Source organism: Onychomys torridus, chromosome 5 (genome assembly GCF_903995425.1).
Source record: "Onychomys torridus chromosome 5, mOncTor1.1, whole genome shotgun sequence".
In the NCBI taxonomy this organism is placed as follows: Eukaryota; Metazoa; Chordata; class Mammalia; order Rodentia; family Cricetidae; genus Onychomys; species Onychomys torridus.
The window spans coordinates 128,984,855-129,003,237 of NC_050447.1; the positions used below are offsets into that span (position 1 = coordinate 128,984,855).

Consider the following 18,383-nt stretch of genomic DNA (forward strand, 5'->3'; position numbering starts at 1 on the left):
ACAAGAGCCAGCAGCTGAGGCCTTCGCCCTGTTGGGCCTCTTATCTGCTGGGGGCTGGGATGATGGCTGTGGCACATGTTACCACTGAGGGCCAGGCAGATATCTGAGGTCTATGCTGCAGCCTGATATCCATAGGCTGTGCTGCTGCTGGGGGCCATATTGATGCACTGCTACCTGAGGCAACGGTGATATCTGGGTCTTTACTGCCAACAAGGACCATGTCTGGGCCCAAAGCCCTACTGCATTCAGGGTCTGCGTTGATGTCAGTGGTCTGAGTTACCACCAAAGGCCAGGCAGATGTCCGTGGGCTGTGCTGCAGCAGGGCCATACTGATCTGAGTGGCTGGCACTGCCACACTGCTGCTGAGGACCTTGTCTGGGTCTGTGTTCTTACCGCAACAGGGGGTCTGTGATCTGTGTTGTCACCAAAGACCATGTGGAGGCCCATGATCCTGCTGACTCTGAAGAGCAAGGAGGCTGCTTTTGCTGTGATTTGGAGGTGGTTACAGATGCACAGTTGAGAGGGAGGGATTTGGAAGGCTTTTGTGACAACCCTTACCACCTCCCTCAACACCCCCAAAAGTAACAACCTAATAGGAAGCCACCAAAGAGAACTCTTAAAAAGTGTGACAGAGGTACTGAGGAGTAGCTCGCCACAGTTGATGGCTTCTGGCAGAGGTGTGGGAAGGGAAGGACTCTGTTCTATTTGAGGGGCAGACCACTAAGAATTTGACCATACTCCAGTGAATGTATAGATAACACAAAGTAGACTCTTTTATTATTGTCATCATCATCATCATCATAATCATCATCATCATCGTTATCTTCTTTGGGGGATCACAAGGTGGGGTATACATAGAAGGACTGGGAAGGGATTGTGATCGGGGTGCATGATGTGATGTTCTCAATAAAAATGTTATGTGTGTGTGTGGGGGGGGGAGAAATCAGAATGAGCAGGCCACAGGGAGCAAGCCAGTAAGCAGTGTTCCTGCACATGATCTCCGCTTCAGTCCCTGCCTCTAGATTTCTGTCTTGAGTTAACAACCTAACTTTCCTTCATGATAGACTGTAAGCTGTGAGGTCAAATAAATGCTTTCCTCCTCAAGTTGCTTCTAGCCAGTGTTTTATCACCATAGTAGAGAGCACGCTCCACTAGGGATCAAGTGCAGGCCATCTGAGCAGCCACAGGCCTGCAGCCACAGCCCCCAGTCATTTAATGCTTCTTTACATTTTGGTACCACAAAATGCTCCAGGATCCTTTTTCCTTTTTTTTTTTTTTTTGTTTTGTTTTGTTTGTTGTTGTTGTTGTTGTTTGTTCATTTTTCGAGACAGGGTTTCTCCCTCCCTCCCCCTCTCTCTCCCTCCCTCCCTCCTTCTTTCCCTCATGTACACATTGAGTGCAGGTACCTCCAAAGGCCAGAGCCCCTCTGGAGCTGCCATTACAGGTTATTGTGAGCCCCTGATGTGGTGCTGGGAAATAGAATTGGGTTCTCTGCAGGAATAATATATGCTCTTAACTACCGAGCCATCTCTCCAGCTCCTCCACCTTGTTTCTTGAGACAAGGACTCTCACTGAAACCTGGTGCGCCTTAATTTGACTAGGATGACTGCTAAGGAGCTCAGGGGTCCACCAGTCTCCACACTCCTGTGCTGGAGTTACAGATGTGTGCTGCCATGCCTGGATTTTTGTTTGTTTGTTTTCTTTTTACATGGGTGATGGATCTGCAAACTCAGGTTCTCATGGTCATACAGCAAACATTTTACCAACACAGTCATTTTCTAGCCCCTCAAAACCTATTTCTTATTTAGCTGAAGCACTGTGCCTTTTTATCAAGCCCTCTCCATCCATCCCTTCCCAGATCCAACCTCTGGTATGCATCATTCTACTTTCAGAGGCCAGCTTCTTTGGGTCACACACATGGAGTGTTTGACTTTCTATGTTTAGCTTGTCTAACTTGGCATGGTCGTCTAGGTTTACCTTTGCTGTCGCAATGGCAGGGTCCTCACGCTTCTTAAGACTGACTATTTTCTATTGCATATGTAACACACCACTTCTTTATCCATCCATCCACTGATGGACACCTAGGTTGACTCTGTATTTTGGCAATTGTCTCACTGTTGTTTTAATTTAAATCATTAATCCCTGGTGATTAGTAAACACTGATAGGGAAAGGAGTTCCTCTTCCAACGCAGAACTTTCTGACAGCCAGCTTGTTCAAGCTGTGAGGGCAAAGGAGGTGCCCAGAGCCAACTGTGGAACACATGGGAACCAAGCAAATATCTCTTCCCTTGCCACTGCAGAGGCAGAAAGCACAAAGCCAGACCTGATTGTGAGCTCCTGGCTACTCCTGGCCTACTGAGAGTTCTCTCCCTTTCCTTTAAACCAGGTTTGACAGCTCTTTCCTGATTGGTCTCATTTTTTCACCTTATTTGCATACCCACATTCAACCAATCAGGGCCTAGCTGGCCCCCTATACATTCAGATGCAGTGGACTTCAAAGCACAGAACCACCACTGAGCTTGACGGAGAAGGAGTAGAAAGACCACCCTCAAGATGTGCCAGGGTCAGATTCATCAGTATCACCCTGCACCTGAGGCTTCTACCCTGGGCAGAGAGAAGGCTTGAGCTAGCCTCCAGGATTTGACCTGCAGCTGCGAGAGCTTCTTCCACTCTCCCATCTTCCTGACCTGCAGCCTCAGAGACCCTCGAGAGCTGTGGTACTATTGGAGCTGTAGTGGCTCTTGACTCTTGTCCCGCTGCTGACTGGAGTTCAAATCTCTTCAGCTGCATTGTCACATCCCACACGGCAACTGTTTAAAGTTTGTTTTTATCATTTAAAGTTGTTAATCCCAAACTGACAATAAAGTACTTCCTGTCTGTACACTCTCTTCCCCATCTATCCACTTGGTTTTTAGAGAGGGTAAGGCAAGGACCTAGTTGGGAGAACTGACCATCTCAATCCTGAGCAGTTTGCACATACTTACTGATCATTTGAATGCCTTCATTTGAGAAATAGCTGCTCAGGTCTTTGCCAATTAAAAAAAAAAATCAAGTTCTCTCTCTGTTTTTGTTTGTTTTTTCAAGACAGGGTTTCTCTGTGTAGCTCTGGCTGTCCTGGAACTCGCTCTGTAGACCAGGCTGGTCTCAAACTCACAGAGATCTGCCTGCCTCTGCCTCCTGAGTGCTGGGATTAAAGGTGTGTGCCACCACTGCCCCGCTCACGTTCTCTTCTTGTTACTGAGTTTGCATTCCTTGAATGTATGTTATAGAGCTCTGTCCCAGGCATGATGTGGTCATTGCCATTTGAACAAGAGCATCCCTGAGTACCCACATGAGACCCTCACAGAACTGAACCTACTAACATTCCCTTGTGGAAGTGGGGAGGACTCACAAGCCCCTCCCTGAGGAGGTATAAGTGGTGCACACCTGCTCGAGGTGCAGGGAGACTGCTCTAGCCTCCAGTTGTCCTCCCTCGCGTCCGTCATTGCTTGCTTCCATCCTGTCAGTCACCCAGTTAGTCACTGGTCCATCAGGCTAGACAGGTGGGGCTGTTTCCTTGGTCTGTGGTGAGTGTCCTATCTGGGGTGAAGACATTTATTTACATGGCTCCCGGAGAAAATCACACAGTGTTGTGTTGTGTGTGTGTATGTGTGTCTGTGTGTGTGTGTGTGTGTGTGCGCGCGCGCCTCTTATTAGAGGTGATTTACAAAGATTTTTCTCCCATTCTGTGGGTTATCTCTTCATTTTGTAAATTGTTTCTTTTGCTGTGTAGGGTTTTTGTTTGTTTTGATGTTATTTGGTTTCCTGCCCTTGATTTTGAGGTCATAGCCAAAAGGTGATCCTGACCACCGTGCGGAGCTTCTGCCTGACCTTTTCTTCTAGCTGTTTTAGAGTTTCATGCTCTGCACTGAAGTCTGATCCATTTTGAGTTGGTTTTGGATCTGATGTGGGAGAAGGGCCCATTTTCATTCTTCTGCATGTGGTCATTCAGCTTTCCAACACCATCTATTGAGTTGGTCTTTTCCCAACTGTCAAAAACCAGTTGAGTGGATGCACATGGGTTGACCATGCACTGTCTACCTGCTCTTAGGTTGTTGTTTTTTTTTTTTTTTCCACTAATATCTCCAGTTTTGAATAGTTTGGTTTTTGTGTGTCTAGATGTGATTTCTTTAACTTTACTCAACTTGAACTCTGTTTAGCTTATTTATTCATAGTTTTATATTCTTTTTTTATGGTGAAAAAGTATATTTAGAATTAGCCAGCTGGACTCAGTTTAGATGATCCCAATTTTGTTGGCAACATCCAGAGCATCATAGTCAGGAGCCAAGTGAACATATGCCTTCTTCTCTCCATCAGGCCTTATGAGGGTGTTGACTTTGGCCACATCAATGTCATAGAGTTGCTTGACAGCCTGTTTGATCTGGTGCTTGTTGGCCTTGTCCACAATGAACACAAGTGTGTTGTTGTCTTCTATCTTCTTCATGGCTGACTCGGTGGTCAGGGGGAACTTGATGATGGCATAGTGGTCAAGCTTGTTTCTCCTGGGTGCGCTCTTTCGAGGATATTTGGGCTGCCTCCAGAGCCGCAGGGTCTTGGGCCACCAGAACGTGGGTGATGTGCGGATCTTCTTTTTGTGGCTGTGGACGCCTTTCAGCACTGCCTTCTTGGCTTTCAAGGCCTTCGCTTTGGCTTCGGCTTTGGGAGGGGCAGGAGCTTCCTTCTTCGCCTTTGGCGCCATCTTGATGAAAAGGCAGCTTTATATTCTTTACCAAAGTTTCAAACTGAAAATGCTTCAAGTATTTTTCCCTCTTGTACTACTGTCTTTTCCCTCAGGGACTTGAAATGACATGGGTGTTAGACCTTCTGAAATTATCACAGCTCTCTGAAATCCTGTTCATTTGTCCTTAAACTTTCTATTGTTTAACTTGGATAATTCTTTTAAAACTCCATGTTCATTTTGACCATTCCTGCTTCTGTAATCTCCTTGCTAGTGAACCTATCCTGTGATCTGAAATTTCAGATGTTCAATTTGCTAGTTATGAAATCTGCATTTTCTTCTTCATTGTTGTTTTTATATATTTACACATCTGTTTTCTGTTCAGTCTGAGACTATTTATGTTTATTTTATGGTGGGTGATTCTGTAGCTACATTTAAAAATCTTAGTGTGAGAAATCAAGCATCTGAGTCATCTTGGGGTTGATGCCCAGTGATGGTCTTTCCCTCTGATAATTGTCAGATTTTTCTAGATATTTTCTATGTTGGGTAATTTTGAACTTGGGATACTATATGGTAAGTTGTGAAACCATGGGTTCTGTGAAATATTCTAGGTAACGTTAATTGTTTTGCAGGCCATTACCAGTTAGGTTCAAGCTGCAGGTTCAGCCTTGCATTCTGTGGCCAGCTCTTGGTCTGAGTAGGTTCTGTGCATGTGCAGCATGGGTCTTGCTTAGGAGGTTGTTGGCTTATACATGGGATAAGGGGTTGGTTTTTCTGATCACTCCAGCTTCCAAGGCCCCCTCTTTTGTGGTCCTCAGACCTGGAGAGTCCTTGTTCATTTGTTTTACCTACTGATACTCTTGTATGAGGGAACCTATTCTAGTGGCCACAGAAAGAGAAGGACAACCTGAAAGGACTGGTTCCTTTTAGGGCTTTAGTGCCCTTGTTGCTGCTACTGTAGGACTGGCCAATGCTCAGCACATGCTCCTCCTTGGGCATGGGATTCCATGGCACATTCCTTATGGTTCAGATGTTCTTTGGCATTGCTGAGGACCAGTGGCAAGAATTTAAAATGTGCCGAAAATCTGGTCTAAAATGTGTTTTCATTTCTCTGACCACCCAAGTTATGATCACATTAAACCAATGCTTGCCAGGTACCACTGGCTACAAACTCAGGCTCTTTTCCAGGCAGGGCAGATGTGGGAGAGGTGAGGGTTAGCTTCCAAAGACAGGTCATAACTAGGGCTGCAGACTGCGAGGCTGGAGAGAGCCCTGGCTCTACTTCTAGATGACCTTGATTCCCAGCACCCACATGGCAGCTCACAACCATCTGTAACTCCAGTTCCAGGAGATCTGAAGACCACTTCTGGCCTCCATGAGCACCAGGTATGCAAGTGGCGCAACACACACACACATACACAAAACATCTACAACCGTTTTTTTTTTTTTTTTTTTTTTTATTAAAATCCCAGGCCACAAGGAATGCTGAGTGCTTTGTAAAGACTCTGACTTTGTTCTTGTGGCCATTACAATTGTCACCAACTTTCCTATGATGCATCTGCCCGTCAGTCATCCATGTTCCTCTAAGTAGCTCCTTACCCTTACTGCCTCTAAGTCACCCCAGTAAACTCACAGGTTCACTAAGGTAAATGTAGGTGGAGTTGGGTATTTGGTCCATCACTGGAGCCATTTTTGGAGTGAACAGATGTCTTAAGGTGTCTCTCCAGGAAAAGCCACACAGGTAGACTAGAGAAAGGGGGTGGGGAGATGGGGCAGGAAGAGGAAGAAGAAGATGAAGATGGTGCTAACGCTTCTAAGAGCAAATGCTTCTGGACCCCTTGGTGTGTCTGATGCAGTTGCACAGTTTCTTAGTCATAGATGGACAGGATGAAGGGCACTCTCCTAGCTTTATTTCAGAAAATAATGCCAGCTGGTTAGTGGTGGGGATAGGTCTAGGCTCCACGTCCTGAGGGGTAATCTCACCACTCTCTTTGGACTCTGCCTAAGGATGGGCAGAATCTGGGTCCTGTTGGTGGTGAGGGTCAGCAATCTACCAGAACACTATCTAGGCAAGTGCCATCCAGGAAAGTACTAAGCCCTCTTTCCTCCTTCCTACCTCAGCTTGTTCTGTTTGGGGCATAGACAGGTTCCTAGTAAAAGGTCCTGTGGGATGTGTCTTCTTGGGCAGTGACCTCCCCCCACATGCTCTATGGATGAATGTGCACCTTACATAAGCTGGTGAACATCCTGGTAAGTTTCCGCTAGGCACAATTGGTTAGTGGTGCCATTCAGGGGCCAGACATGGTATGAGTGGATGGTTCTAACTCTGGGACATTTCTCCTGGTCTGAGATTGTGTGCTGAAGTTTCAGAACAGCAGAACCTGTAAGAGGTGGAGTGTGGTTAGAGAAACTTAGCTGGCTGGAGTCTGCTCTTACGTGGGAATATTGGGTTGGCCACCCTTTTCTTTGTCTTCACTTCCCAGTCATTATGGGATGTTGAGTTTCCTCTGTTCTGTGCTCTCTAAAGGATACACTGCCTGCCACAAGCCTGGAAGCAACAGGCTGAGCAGCTGTGCCTTCAGACCCGTGAAGCCATGTGCCCAAGTAAACTTTTCCTTTTCTTCAAGTTGATATTATTGTTTTGAATAAACGGTGTTTCCCGTAGGCTCATAGCTTGGACAGGTCATCTCCAGATGGAGGAGGCACTCCTCAGGGAGGTTGTGGAAGTCTACTGAGACAGACAGAGCCTAGCTGGAGGCAGTGAGTCCCTGGGGGCTCTTGGGGACACCTTCCTGTCTCGTTCCTCCATCTCCTGCCTGCCATCGGGCAAAAAGCATCCTCATAAAATGTTCCTGCCATGTTTCCCAGGCAACATGGGGCCCAAGTAGCCATGGACTACACTCTCTGAAGCCGCCTCTCCCACTTAAGGTATATCTATCTGTCAGGTGTTGGGTCCCGTTGACAAGAAAAGCAACTTACATTTTTAAAGTGGCGCCAGGATGGGGGTTGCCACTGGGATGGAACCTGACAGTGTGGTTCCTAGGCCTGTGGAACTGATTATGGGGCCAGTTTAGAGACACTTGGAGCTGCAAACTGGAGAAGTTCTAGAATGCTGTAAGCATAGCTTAATGGGTGAGAGTTCAGGAAACCAGAATGCTGGTAGGAATACAGACCGTAAATAACTATGAAGCTCAGAGGGGAACAAGGACTCTCCCGGGAATCTTTATTTACCCAAGGATAATGGAAAAGACTCATATAGCCTTACAAGCATTATTTATAAGAGTTCTAAGCTGGGAACAGCACAGTAACCACCCAGCGACAAAGAGATAAACAAATTGTGATGGACTTACACTGTCAAATATTGATTGATAAAAGAAATAGTCCTGCACACAACAAAATGGCTGGATCTCAAAAAACACTGAGTGAAAAACCCACTCATTGTATGGCCCCATTTCTGTGAAATTCTGTGAAAGGAAGATTGTAGGAGATTGGTGCGGGTCGGGGTGGGGAGGAAAGCGGGGGCAGGGTCAAAGGCCATTAGACTTCCCTAACTGCAGAGAGCATGCAGAGGGAACTTTTGGGGGACAATGAAAAGGCTGACTGTGTATCTGTATATTAATTGTGGTTATGGTTACATAACTATATACAAGTACTGAAGTTAATCAAACTGTGTCTTTAAAACCAGCAAATGTTATTGCCTGTGATTTATACCTCAATAAATCTGTGGGAGAATATATTTCAAACGTAAAAAAAAAAAAATAAAACAAAAGCTAGTGATCCCAAGTGCTGGTGGGTGGAGTAATGGGACTGTCACACACTGTTTGTTGAAGTGTAAAATTGGGCAGCCCCTCTGGGAAAGGAGCTGGCAGTTTCCTTCAGAGTAAAGCACACACTTGCCATATTCCATTCCCGGGTATTTATTCAAGAGAAATGGAAACATATGTTCACCAAGAGACTTTTACGTGAGTATTAATAGCAGCTTCATTCATCAGAGCCTCAAACTTGGAATGACCCGAGTTTCATCAGTCAGTGAATGGATGGATTGTGGTACATTTGCACAGTGAAATAGCACTTGGCAATAAAATAACAAACCAAAGCCCACACACCAGCGAACTACTGATAAACACAGCATCCAGGGTACATCTCCCCGCATGCTGAGCAGAAGGAGGATGCTTCCACATGGGTCTCTGGAACAGACAGAACCACTGTCTGGAGTGAAGGAATTGGTTGTGGAGGGGCTCAGAAAACTTGTGGAAACAGTGTTCCTGCTCTTGTCTGCCTGCGTTGGATCCCAGGTATGTCTGTGCTTATCAAAAAACAAATGCTGGAGACAAAGTGGGAACATTTCACTTTACATTTGAAAGAGAATTCTACCAACCAAGACCTGTCAGCAAGAAGTTTTAGTACATTATTAGAATGAGTTTATAACTTGGTATTATAGTTTTAGATAGTCTGCACTAGAAACTGGAAACACAAGCCAATTTTGAAAAGCCTCTTCATTTTACTTTTTTAAAGTTAAAATTTTTTTAAAAAATTTACTTTATGTGTATGTGTGTTTTGCATGTATGTGTGTGTATGTTTGTATGTGTGCAAGCGTGTGTGCATGCATGTACCACATGTGTGCCTGGTTCCGACAGAGACCAGAAGAGAATGTGGATCCCATGGGACTGGAGTTACAGGTAGTGGTGAGCCACCATGTAGGTGCTGGGAACCAAAGCCGGGTCCTCTGGAAGAGAAGCTGTGCTCTTAACCGCTGAGCTGTGTCCTCTAGTTTTAAAAGTGAAAGATACACATTCATGAAGGATTTATGCCTCCTTCCACTTTGACATGAACTTTGCACCTTTCCATGGATTTTTCCATGTGGTTTTCCCAGTAAGGAACAGTTACTGTGAGACAGAACACTGCAAGAACAGGAGCACCCTTCCATCTTCTGGAAACAGGGCCAGGGCTTAGTTCTCATCCAGGGCCACTAGGCTCCATGCTTATCTGTTTATTGCACACCCAGGAAACTTGAAGCTTATTTAGATAATATCCGTGGATGCTTTTTAAAAATCCCTGTTATCTTAATGATCTAGTAATAGTAATTTTAAAAATGACTTCGCTCTCTCTAGATAATGGATTCACTGGCCTACTTTGGGGATGAGGGTGGCTCAGCTGTGCTGTCTTCTGCAATGGACACTTGTGGAAGGGACAGATATTTATGGCGTGCTGGACACAGGCTCAGCTGTCATATTTAGTTCCCCTCTTGCAGCTGGCAGAGACCCAGTTTAACCCTATAGCTGAGGGTCAGATCAAGAAAGCCTTGCAGATTTTTAAGTGGTAAAAAGGGGGTTGCAGCCTAGGATCTTCCTGGCCTGTGGTATATCTGCCGCACAGCAAGGCAGATGCACTGTGATCCAGAGGCAAGCAGGAGCGCAGCCTCTTTTTTCCTTTAGATCTGAGGTGGTGTCCAGCCTGCCTGTGACTGTGGCACATAGCAGCTGATGAGCACACTGGAAACCCCACACCTCCATCCAACATGTGGTCAGCAGGGTAATTCTCTGTAGCCACCATGGAGAGTCTGGGTATATGTGCCTCCAAGTCCACCTGAAAGACTCCACAATTTTCTTGTGAAAAGGCCAACAGAAAGTTCCCAGCATATGAAAAGCTTGTGTTACCCTGTCTTCTGTGAAGCATATTTTACACTGGATTGAATTTCCCTTCTTCATGCAGGAGTCAGTACCAAGCACAAAAAATACCACCCAAAGTAATGAGTATGAAGAACGAGTTGTTTTAGCCTTCAACGTTTGGGCCAGGCAGCAACCCCAGGCAGGTGTGCCACTCTGTCAGGATCTGCCCAGGTCCGTGGGCTCCTGATGGGGCAGGGAGTCAGGGCTGAGCAGAGCATTGGTAAGACAAAGCAATGGCTTTTGTGTGTGTGTGTGTGGGAGCTGGGGGAGGTTCATGGCCAGGTCACAGCGCCAGCCTTCTTTCCTGGGCCACAGCAGCAAGGGCCGAGCTGGAGCAGCCGGGGCAGGGGGTGTAGGTCTTAGAAGGCAGGGCTGCAGCTGCTGTGTTTGGTTTCCGCTTAGACCCGGGGATTTAGATAAAAGGGTTGCTTTTATTGATTGAGAGGACTGGGGGAGGGAAGGGCCCCTAGAATCAGCCTTCGCCTTTTTGTTTTTCTGAGCAAACATTTATTGAGCATTTACTGTGTGCCAGGCACCCTGCCAAATGCTTTTCATGCATTATCAAGTTTAATCCTCACGACAGGTCTGCTGTTATGGTCTCTTTTCAACTCAGCAGAAAAACACCTCAGAAAGGTTAAGTATTCTACCCAAGGCCACACAGCTTATAAAGGGTAAGGAAAATGGATCCTAGAGCTTGCTCTCTTGGATGGATGGCTCCGTTCTTTCTGCCCCATCCCAGTCCACCTGCTGCTCTGTCCCCACAATGACCTGGGCACTCAGCCCTGTGCCATCAATGGCTCCCTTTCCTCAGCTGCACAGCAGTGTCATCTGAGTCTGACCTCAAACGTCCCAGCCAGCCACACTCTATGTCCTCTGAGTTGAGTTGATGATGGCATTGTGACCAGGGTCTGTCTCACCACTGCCCAGGGAAATTGGGTGTGCAACCAGCTTTCTTTGCCTCCTTTGCTCTTAACACCAAGCTACTGCCTGACTCTCTCTCCTCTGCCCCACCTTCCCTGCCTCATGACAGAGTCAGGACTATCTCAGACCTTCTCCCATTGGCTTGGTCCCCATCCCTATGGGAGGGCCGGGCTCAGTTGCTATCCTTGCCTGGCCATAAAAACACATGAAGAAGGTGGCCATTGGCTAGAGATGAAGGCACTGCCTATGCCTTCTGTAAGCTGAGTGGACTGTGGAAACGGAGGCAACAGACGACCCAAACAACTACAGTCTGGGACAGGGTGGGCTAGATCCTGAGCTGAGAATTTGCTTCACTCTGGACAGTCTGCAGAGGTGCTGGGGTACCGTACGGACAGCTGAAGCTATCAGAACCATATCACACACAAGCAAAGGGCTCGCTATGACATGCCAGGTGTTACTCTGGCCAATGGAAAGCCAGGAGGACAAGGATTATCCAATTTGAGATCACAGAGACAGAAACACATTTGATGCCACTTGCTGAGATGAATTAGGACCCTGGCTGGGTGTTCAGGTTGCAAAACCTCTCAGAGGTATTAGGGGAGATCAGTGCTACCCACTCTAGTTAATGAGCTGACAGTGTTTCCATGGAAACCCCTCAGGTGCATCCTAAGGGAAGAGCTGTCTAATTTCCTTGATGGGTTCTTCTGGAGCCTCAGTTTCCTCATCTGTGACCTGAAGCCCTAGCAGAGCATCAGAGCAGCTCACAGGTATTCAGAACAGTGATCCCCCAGTCCCCATTCCAGTATATAAGCATCTCCCCAAGTACCAGGTAGAGAGCAATCCTCCTGTGTATTGCTGCTAGCCTCTTGCTTTAGATGAATAGAAAATCAATTCTGAGTTTTGGTAGTTGAGGAATGTGATCTGCATCTCAGGCACAGGTTGATCTTACCCTTAGAAGCCCTCAGAGAACAAGGCAGGGGTGAGGGCTGGTCCTCGAATTGGTGATGGAGATGACGCAGTTTGGGTGATGTTAGAATGTCATCTGAGCCCCAGACAAGGCCCACAGTTGGCTAGCTGACCCCAGCTCTGTGACCACCAAGGGCAAGACAGGAATGTGGAGAGGAGCTTGGGGCTTCTGTCAAACGGACAAGCTGGCTCCAGACTCCCTACTCTTCACGTGACCTTGAGTGAGTTGCCCAGGCTGGACAACCTTTCTGTGTGTAACGGGAACTTGTGCACTTATACTGTGGTGCCCTCAAGCCCCAGGAGGGACCCTGGTGGTTAGGTTAGAGTTGACACCCTAGAGGAAGTGGATCCTCCCAAACCTCTCACCTGCACAGTGCTGACCCCAAAGGACAGATTCCCCCACTAGGTGGGTCCTGTGCTCTTGGAGCCTCTTCTGCACCAGAGACACATAGAGACCCTGTTAAGACATCTCATCCATTGTTCAATCAGTCAGGCTAATCTGCCTGCCCCTCGATAAGGAGAGCGATCAGGTTTCAGGGAGATTTTCCTGGGATTACTTCTAGTAGCCACTCAGTCTAGACAGGCCTCTCAGTTACAGGGGTGTAGACAAAGGAGAGAACTGGGAATGCCTGGGCATGAGGTAGCCACAGATCCCTTCGGACGCCTCCTCCTTCCCCTCCTCCTTCTATCTTGATCTTCTCTTCCTGGGAGGCCAGGCAGGGAGGAAACTGGTTCACTAGCCTGGGGACTCTGGTCAGTCTAGTGTAGAATCCTGAACCATCACAGTGTGCCAGGCCAGCTGCCTAGAAACATCCTAAAGTGTTCCGTGGAACATGCACTGGAGTCCTCTGGATGATGTGGTGATGCTTGCTGTGTGCAAATGAGGTTGGTTAGGCACACAGTGAAGTACCACAGCGGACAGGGGGCAGCAGTGGTGTTGTAGTAGTGTAAGGCTGGAAGGGGCACCCTGACTACCAACGCCCTGCAGTACGTACATAGCAGAGACATGCTTCTGGTGGTTGTTCTGAGTCAGGCTGATGTTGAATTCACAATCCTCCTGCCTTAGCTTTCAGAGTGCTGGGATTATAGATATGTATGGCCACGAAATTTTTCTGATACACTGCACTTTAGCACACCTATCTTGTCCCAAGAGGATCTAGGTCTCTAGATAGCACATGTAGTCCATCTACGTACTTCTATTCTCGGTTTTAGCATGACTTGGCCACTTCCTTGTTCAGGGCAAATCATTCCTGACATCAGTATGCTCATCTGGGGAACTGGCAGAATATTAACCCTGCTTTGATGTCATGAGAGTCACCAAAGAGAAGTAAGGTAAAATTAATTTGGAAACTGTAGAGTGCTGGGGCAATGCTTATAGTCAGGTCTTTGTACCACTAGCCCCCAAATCATGACACAGAGACTTATTATTAATTATGAAAGCTGGCCTTAACTCAGGCTTGTTTCTAACTAGCTCTTATAACTTAATTAACCCAGTTCTATTCGTCTGTGTCCTGCCACTTGTCCCATGGCTTTTACCTCTCCCACCCTGCATATCCTGCTTTCTCTGTGTCTGGTTGGTGTCTTCCCTTTCTTCTTCCAAGCTCTCTCTGTCCAGAAGTCCCTGCTACACCTCCTGCCTAGCTATTGGCCATTTAGCTTTTTGTTAAACCCATCACAGTGACTTACCTTGACACAGTGTAATTAAATATCTCACAATAAATACTAGTCACCAATTCCTACCTGGCTGCTGTCACCGAATAGGCTACAAAGGAATGAATGAATGAATGAATGAATGAATGAATGAATGATTAAGGCTGGCTGGCCTTCAAAAGTGGGATTGGAATATTTGTCTACTGCCTTTCTCAACCTCACTGCCTTGCCTGGCCCTGAGGGATGTGGGGAGCAGCCCTGATTGCCAAGTACCCCTAGGGATCTCATTCTGTGATTAGAGGAGACAGTTTCCTGAAGTCATGAACAGGGCACACATCCTAGCCCTCCCTTGTGTCCTGGGGACATGCTCCCTGCTTGAGGTACTGCTGTGGCCAGAGAGCTGGGGAGGGGGCTGCTCTTCCCACTGCTTGCCACACAGCAGGGGGAGGGGCCTTGAGAGGGCATTGTCTCAGTACCTCCACTCAACTTTGTGAGGCCTGGGGGCAGGAAAGAGGGGTCATGACAGACCATAGGCATGGCTACTCATGTTGGGTTTGAAACAGGGTCTGATGTGATTTCACATTGCTTCCATGTTCTCTCCACATCCCCCTTTCTTCTACCTTGCCCTCTCAGAGTTTAGAGGTGTGGCTCAGGAGAACAGGTATGGCTCACTTAATGGATTAGATTTCTCCAGAGTAGCAACATCCCAAACTGTAACAGAGTGAATCACCCCTTGCTTTTCAGTAAAAGGACTGTCACATCGCAAACATCAGCTTGTGGTTTTGAGCTGCAGTAGATCAGCAGATCTTGTGGCAGCAGACTGCCTGTGCACACCCTCTCCCCCCTGGGCGACACAGGCATCTAGCCTGTGCACTGCACCCTCCCTAGCACACAGCATCTCCTGTGCCTGCACACCCTCCCTGACACAGCGCATCTAGCCTGTGCACTGCACACCTCTCCCCTGGGCGACACAGGCATCTAGCCTGTGCACTGCACACCCTCCCCTAGACGACACAGGCATCTAGCCTGTGCACTGCACACCCTCCCCTGGGCGACACAGGCATCTAGCCTGTGCACTGCATGCTTTGTGTCAGGTGGAGCAGAGCAAGGCTAAGCTGGAGGGGGGGGGGGTCTCCACGGCAAAGGCTGCTGTGCAGAGGAATGAGGCATTCAAAGAGTCTTGAGTCTCAGTATACTGGGTTTAGGGCCTGGAGAGATGGCTCAGTGGTTAAGAGCACTGACTGTTTTTCGAAAGGACCCAGGTTCAATTCCTAGAACCCACACGGCAGCTCACAACTGTCTGTAACTCTAGTTCCAGGGGGTCTGCTGCCCTAATACAGACATACATACAGGCAAAACACCAATGAAAACGAAATAAAAATAAATATTTGAAAAGATCTGTGATTACCTGTCAGTTGTCTGGCAGGCAAGCCAGCCCACCTCCCATTCCTGCTTCCTTGTGGTAGAATGGAGGGAAGTGACAGGCCTTGAACTATGAGGCCACTAGAGACTTTCCTGACTTGGGGGTGGGGGATGTGGGAGGAGGCCACCCCTCAGGAAGGATTTGTCTTGGCAAGGTTGAGGACAGGAGCTGTGGGCAGGACTGTGAATCCATGGGCAAGGCCTTCACTGTGAGCTGGGGGCAGGAAACAAGGAAAGGTGTATTGACCTTGGATGCCTCGACTTATTCCATTTTTACAAAAGCGTTAAAAACAGTACTGGGCTCAGAACAGATGCCAGTTTAGCCTAAGCATGGCTTCCTTTCTGTGACAGAGAATCAACTCTTCACCAAGCCACGCGTGGCTATCTGTGCCCAGTAAGGTGAGAAGTAGGGTAATGAGATCTGCATGTGCTTGCGGTTGTTGAACACCTTAGTAACATCGGATTGGATGAACCATAATCTTTCCACACCAGTGGGTGGAAACCATGTCTAGGGGTGACAACCAGTGACACTGTAAAAGGAAAAAGGTTTGGAGGGCTGGGGAGATAGATGGCTGTTGTTAAAGTGCTTGCAAGCAAAAGGACCTGAGTTAAGATCCCCAGCACCCCCATGAAAAGCTGGGCATGGCAACACATGCTTGTAATCAAGAGGGTCTGGGGGGCTTGCCTCAGGCCTCCACCATGCATGCACATACACACAGGTGGGTGAACACCTGCACACACATGAACATGTACATACATATTCACACAAAATAAACAACATTAGCAGCATTTCTTTCTGTAGAGCCATGAGTGAGCCACTTGGCAAATTTGTGCCTCAGTTTTCCAGTCTTCCAGATAGCATGCTTCTCAGTCCATCTCCCAGGGGGCCACTTTGAAGACTGTGGAAGTAAGTGCTGACTGTGGTCAAGTCTGCAGTCCCAGCCCAATAAAGAAAGATGGTGGCATGTGGCTTTCACTGGCAAGGTGTGATTTATGGGATTCAGTGCTTAGCTTTTAGGTTTCTGCATTTTAAGATGTAGGCACAGACAACGACTTTCTAAGGAAGACTCCAGTAGCTCAGGAAATAATAGCAAAACATGTCAAGTGAGACTACAACCAATTAAAATGGAAACAACAGAAGAGAGGCAGCCTTTAGAACGAGAGGAAATCTTGTCATCTGACAGAGTATTGATACCTAAAATGTATAAGGAACTTCAAGCATCAAGCTCCCAGTGAGTGAATGTGCCAGCTAATGAATGGGCAAATGGGCTGAACACATGATTTTCAAAAGATGTACATGTGGTGGCTCATTTGTACATGAAAGACTTGTTTGGTGTCTTTAGCTGTGAGGAAAATATGTATCAGAGGTAGGTTGGCATTCTGCATCATCCAGGGAGGATATAAGGAATGCAATAACAAACGGAGAGCATGATGGGAAAGGGCCACTTTTACACTGTTAGTCCAGGCACTATGGAAACCAGTATAACATTCCTAAAAATTTAAAAAAAAAAAGAAGAAGAAGAAGAAGAAAGAAAAAGAAAAAAAAAAGAAATACCATATAACCCAGCTATGCTCTTCCTGGGTACATTCCTAAAGGAAACAGTCGTGTACCAGATACAGCAGCATCTTCACTTATAGCAACATTATGCATGATAGCCAGTTGAGGGAATCAGTCCATGTGTTCATCAATGAAAAATGTGGGATAGCTACACAATGGGGAACTATTCTTCCATAACAAAGAGTAAAATTATATTGTTGATGAAACTAGATAGAACTGAAAGTTACCATGTTAAATGAAATCAACTGGACTCAGACAGACAGATGTCACATGCTTCTTTCATGTGGCTCTAGGTGGCAGGGAAGGGAGAAACATGGATATAAAAGGCAACTTTTAGGGTAAAGGATTGGGAAAGGGAGAATAAGAGAGAATCATGGGGGTAAATGTGAGTTAAGTACATTATATACATGCATGATGGGGTCACAACAAAACTCATTTTGAAAATTAATATACAAAATAATGTACATGTCAAATAAGACAAGTGTTTAAACATTTCAAGAACCCAAGCTCTTTGTAATCCTCAGCCCCCCCTCCTCTGTCTCCTTCGGTGGGTCAGAGCTGGCAGAAGTTAGTTTGTTCTCTCTGGCCTGCCCATCACAGGTCTATAGACAGCTAACGGCTTTGGCACCTGTACCGTCTTATCTCCAGCACACAGCTAGGAGGCAAATCCTGGAGTTAACACTGTTTTATAGTGAATAAGCAGAAGAAAGTGAGATAATTTACTCCAAATCACCAGCTGGAGATGGATCCCCAGAGTCTCTCACCTTCCAACAGTGCCTGTAAATCAGTAAGAAACATTTGGCTTTTCTTTGAGTCTTTCCTCTCTCAATGACTCAGTCAACAAGCTATTCTGCCCTGGAACAGTGGGATGAGAAGCTTGGAAAATTCTCTCCCCTGAAACTCAATAATAAAATTAACAAAACAGTAAAACGCAATTGTCCCAAGGCTCTAGAAGGAGCTAAACACACACTTTTCTGGTAAGACTGTGAAATGGTACAGCCACTTAAAAAAGTCTATTTCTGAAAAAGTCAAACCTAAATTTCCAGTCTAATCCAGCATCCACCCTTAGACACCTACCTGTGTTGATTTTCTCAATTCTTACTATTACAAATTACTACCAAGAGAGTGGCTTTAGGCAATAAAAATGTATTATCTTACAGTTGTGACCTGCAGGGTCCTATAGGGTCTTCTTGGATCAAGGTGAGTGAGCAGGCTATATTCCTTTCTGAGGCTTCAGGGAAGAGCTTTTTCATTTTCTCTGCCAGCTTCTAGATGCCACCCTGAGTCCTTTGGCTCCTTGCCACCCTTTCCAACTTCAAAGCCAGCCCCGGTAGGTCGAGGACTCCTTATGCTCCATCATACTGCCTTTCTCTTCTACGCTCCCCTTTAAGGATCCTTGTGATTATACTGGGCCTCCTCAGATAGTCCATATAATCTCACTTCCTTACAGGTAGCTGATTAGTAACCTGCAGTATATGGA

The 18,383-nt window shown here is 46.7% G+C and overlaps 1 protein-coding gene and 1 long non-coding RNA gene across 2 annotated transcripts in view; one reads left to right on the forward strand and one right to left on the reverse strand.

Moving 5' to 3' along the window:
• The window catches only part of LOC118583494, a 58,683-nt gene that overhangs the window by 32,380 nt on the left and 7,920 nt on the right, over nucleotides 1-18,383 (forward strand). The gene's annotated exons all lie outside the window — the stretch shown is intronic.
• LOC118583493 (60S ribosomal protein L23a-like) lies at nucleotides 4,226-4,738 on the reverse strand. Its single transcript, XM_036186861.1, has one exon. It carries the CDS (start codon nucleotides 4,736-4,738, stop codon nucleotides 4,274-4,276), a length of 465 nt encoding a protein of 154 aa, XP_036042754.1. The 3' UTR covers nucleotides 4,226-4,273.

What these genes read in the sequence shown, in the direction of transcription:
- LOC118583493 (XM_036186861.1), bottom strand. Translation starts at nt 4,738, where the DNA reads ATGGCGCCAAAGGCGAAGAAGGAAGCTCCTGCCCCTCCCAAAGCCGAA.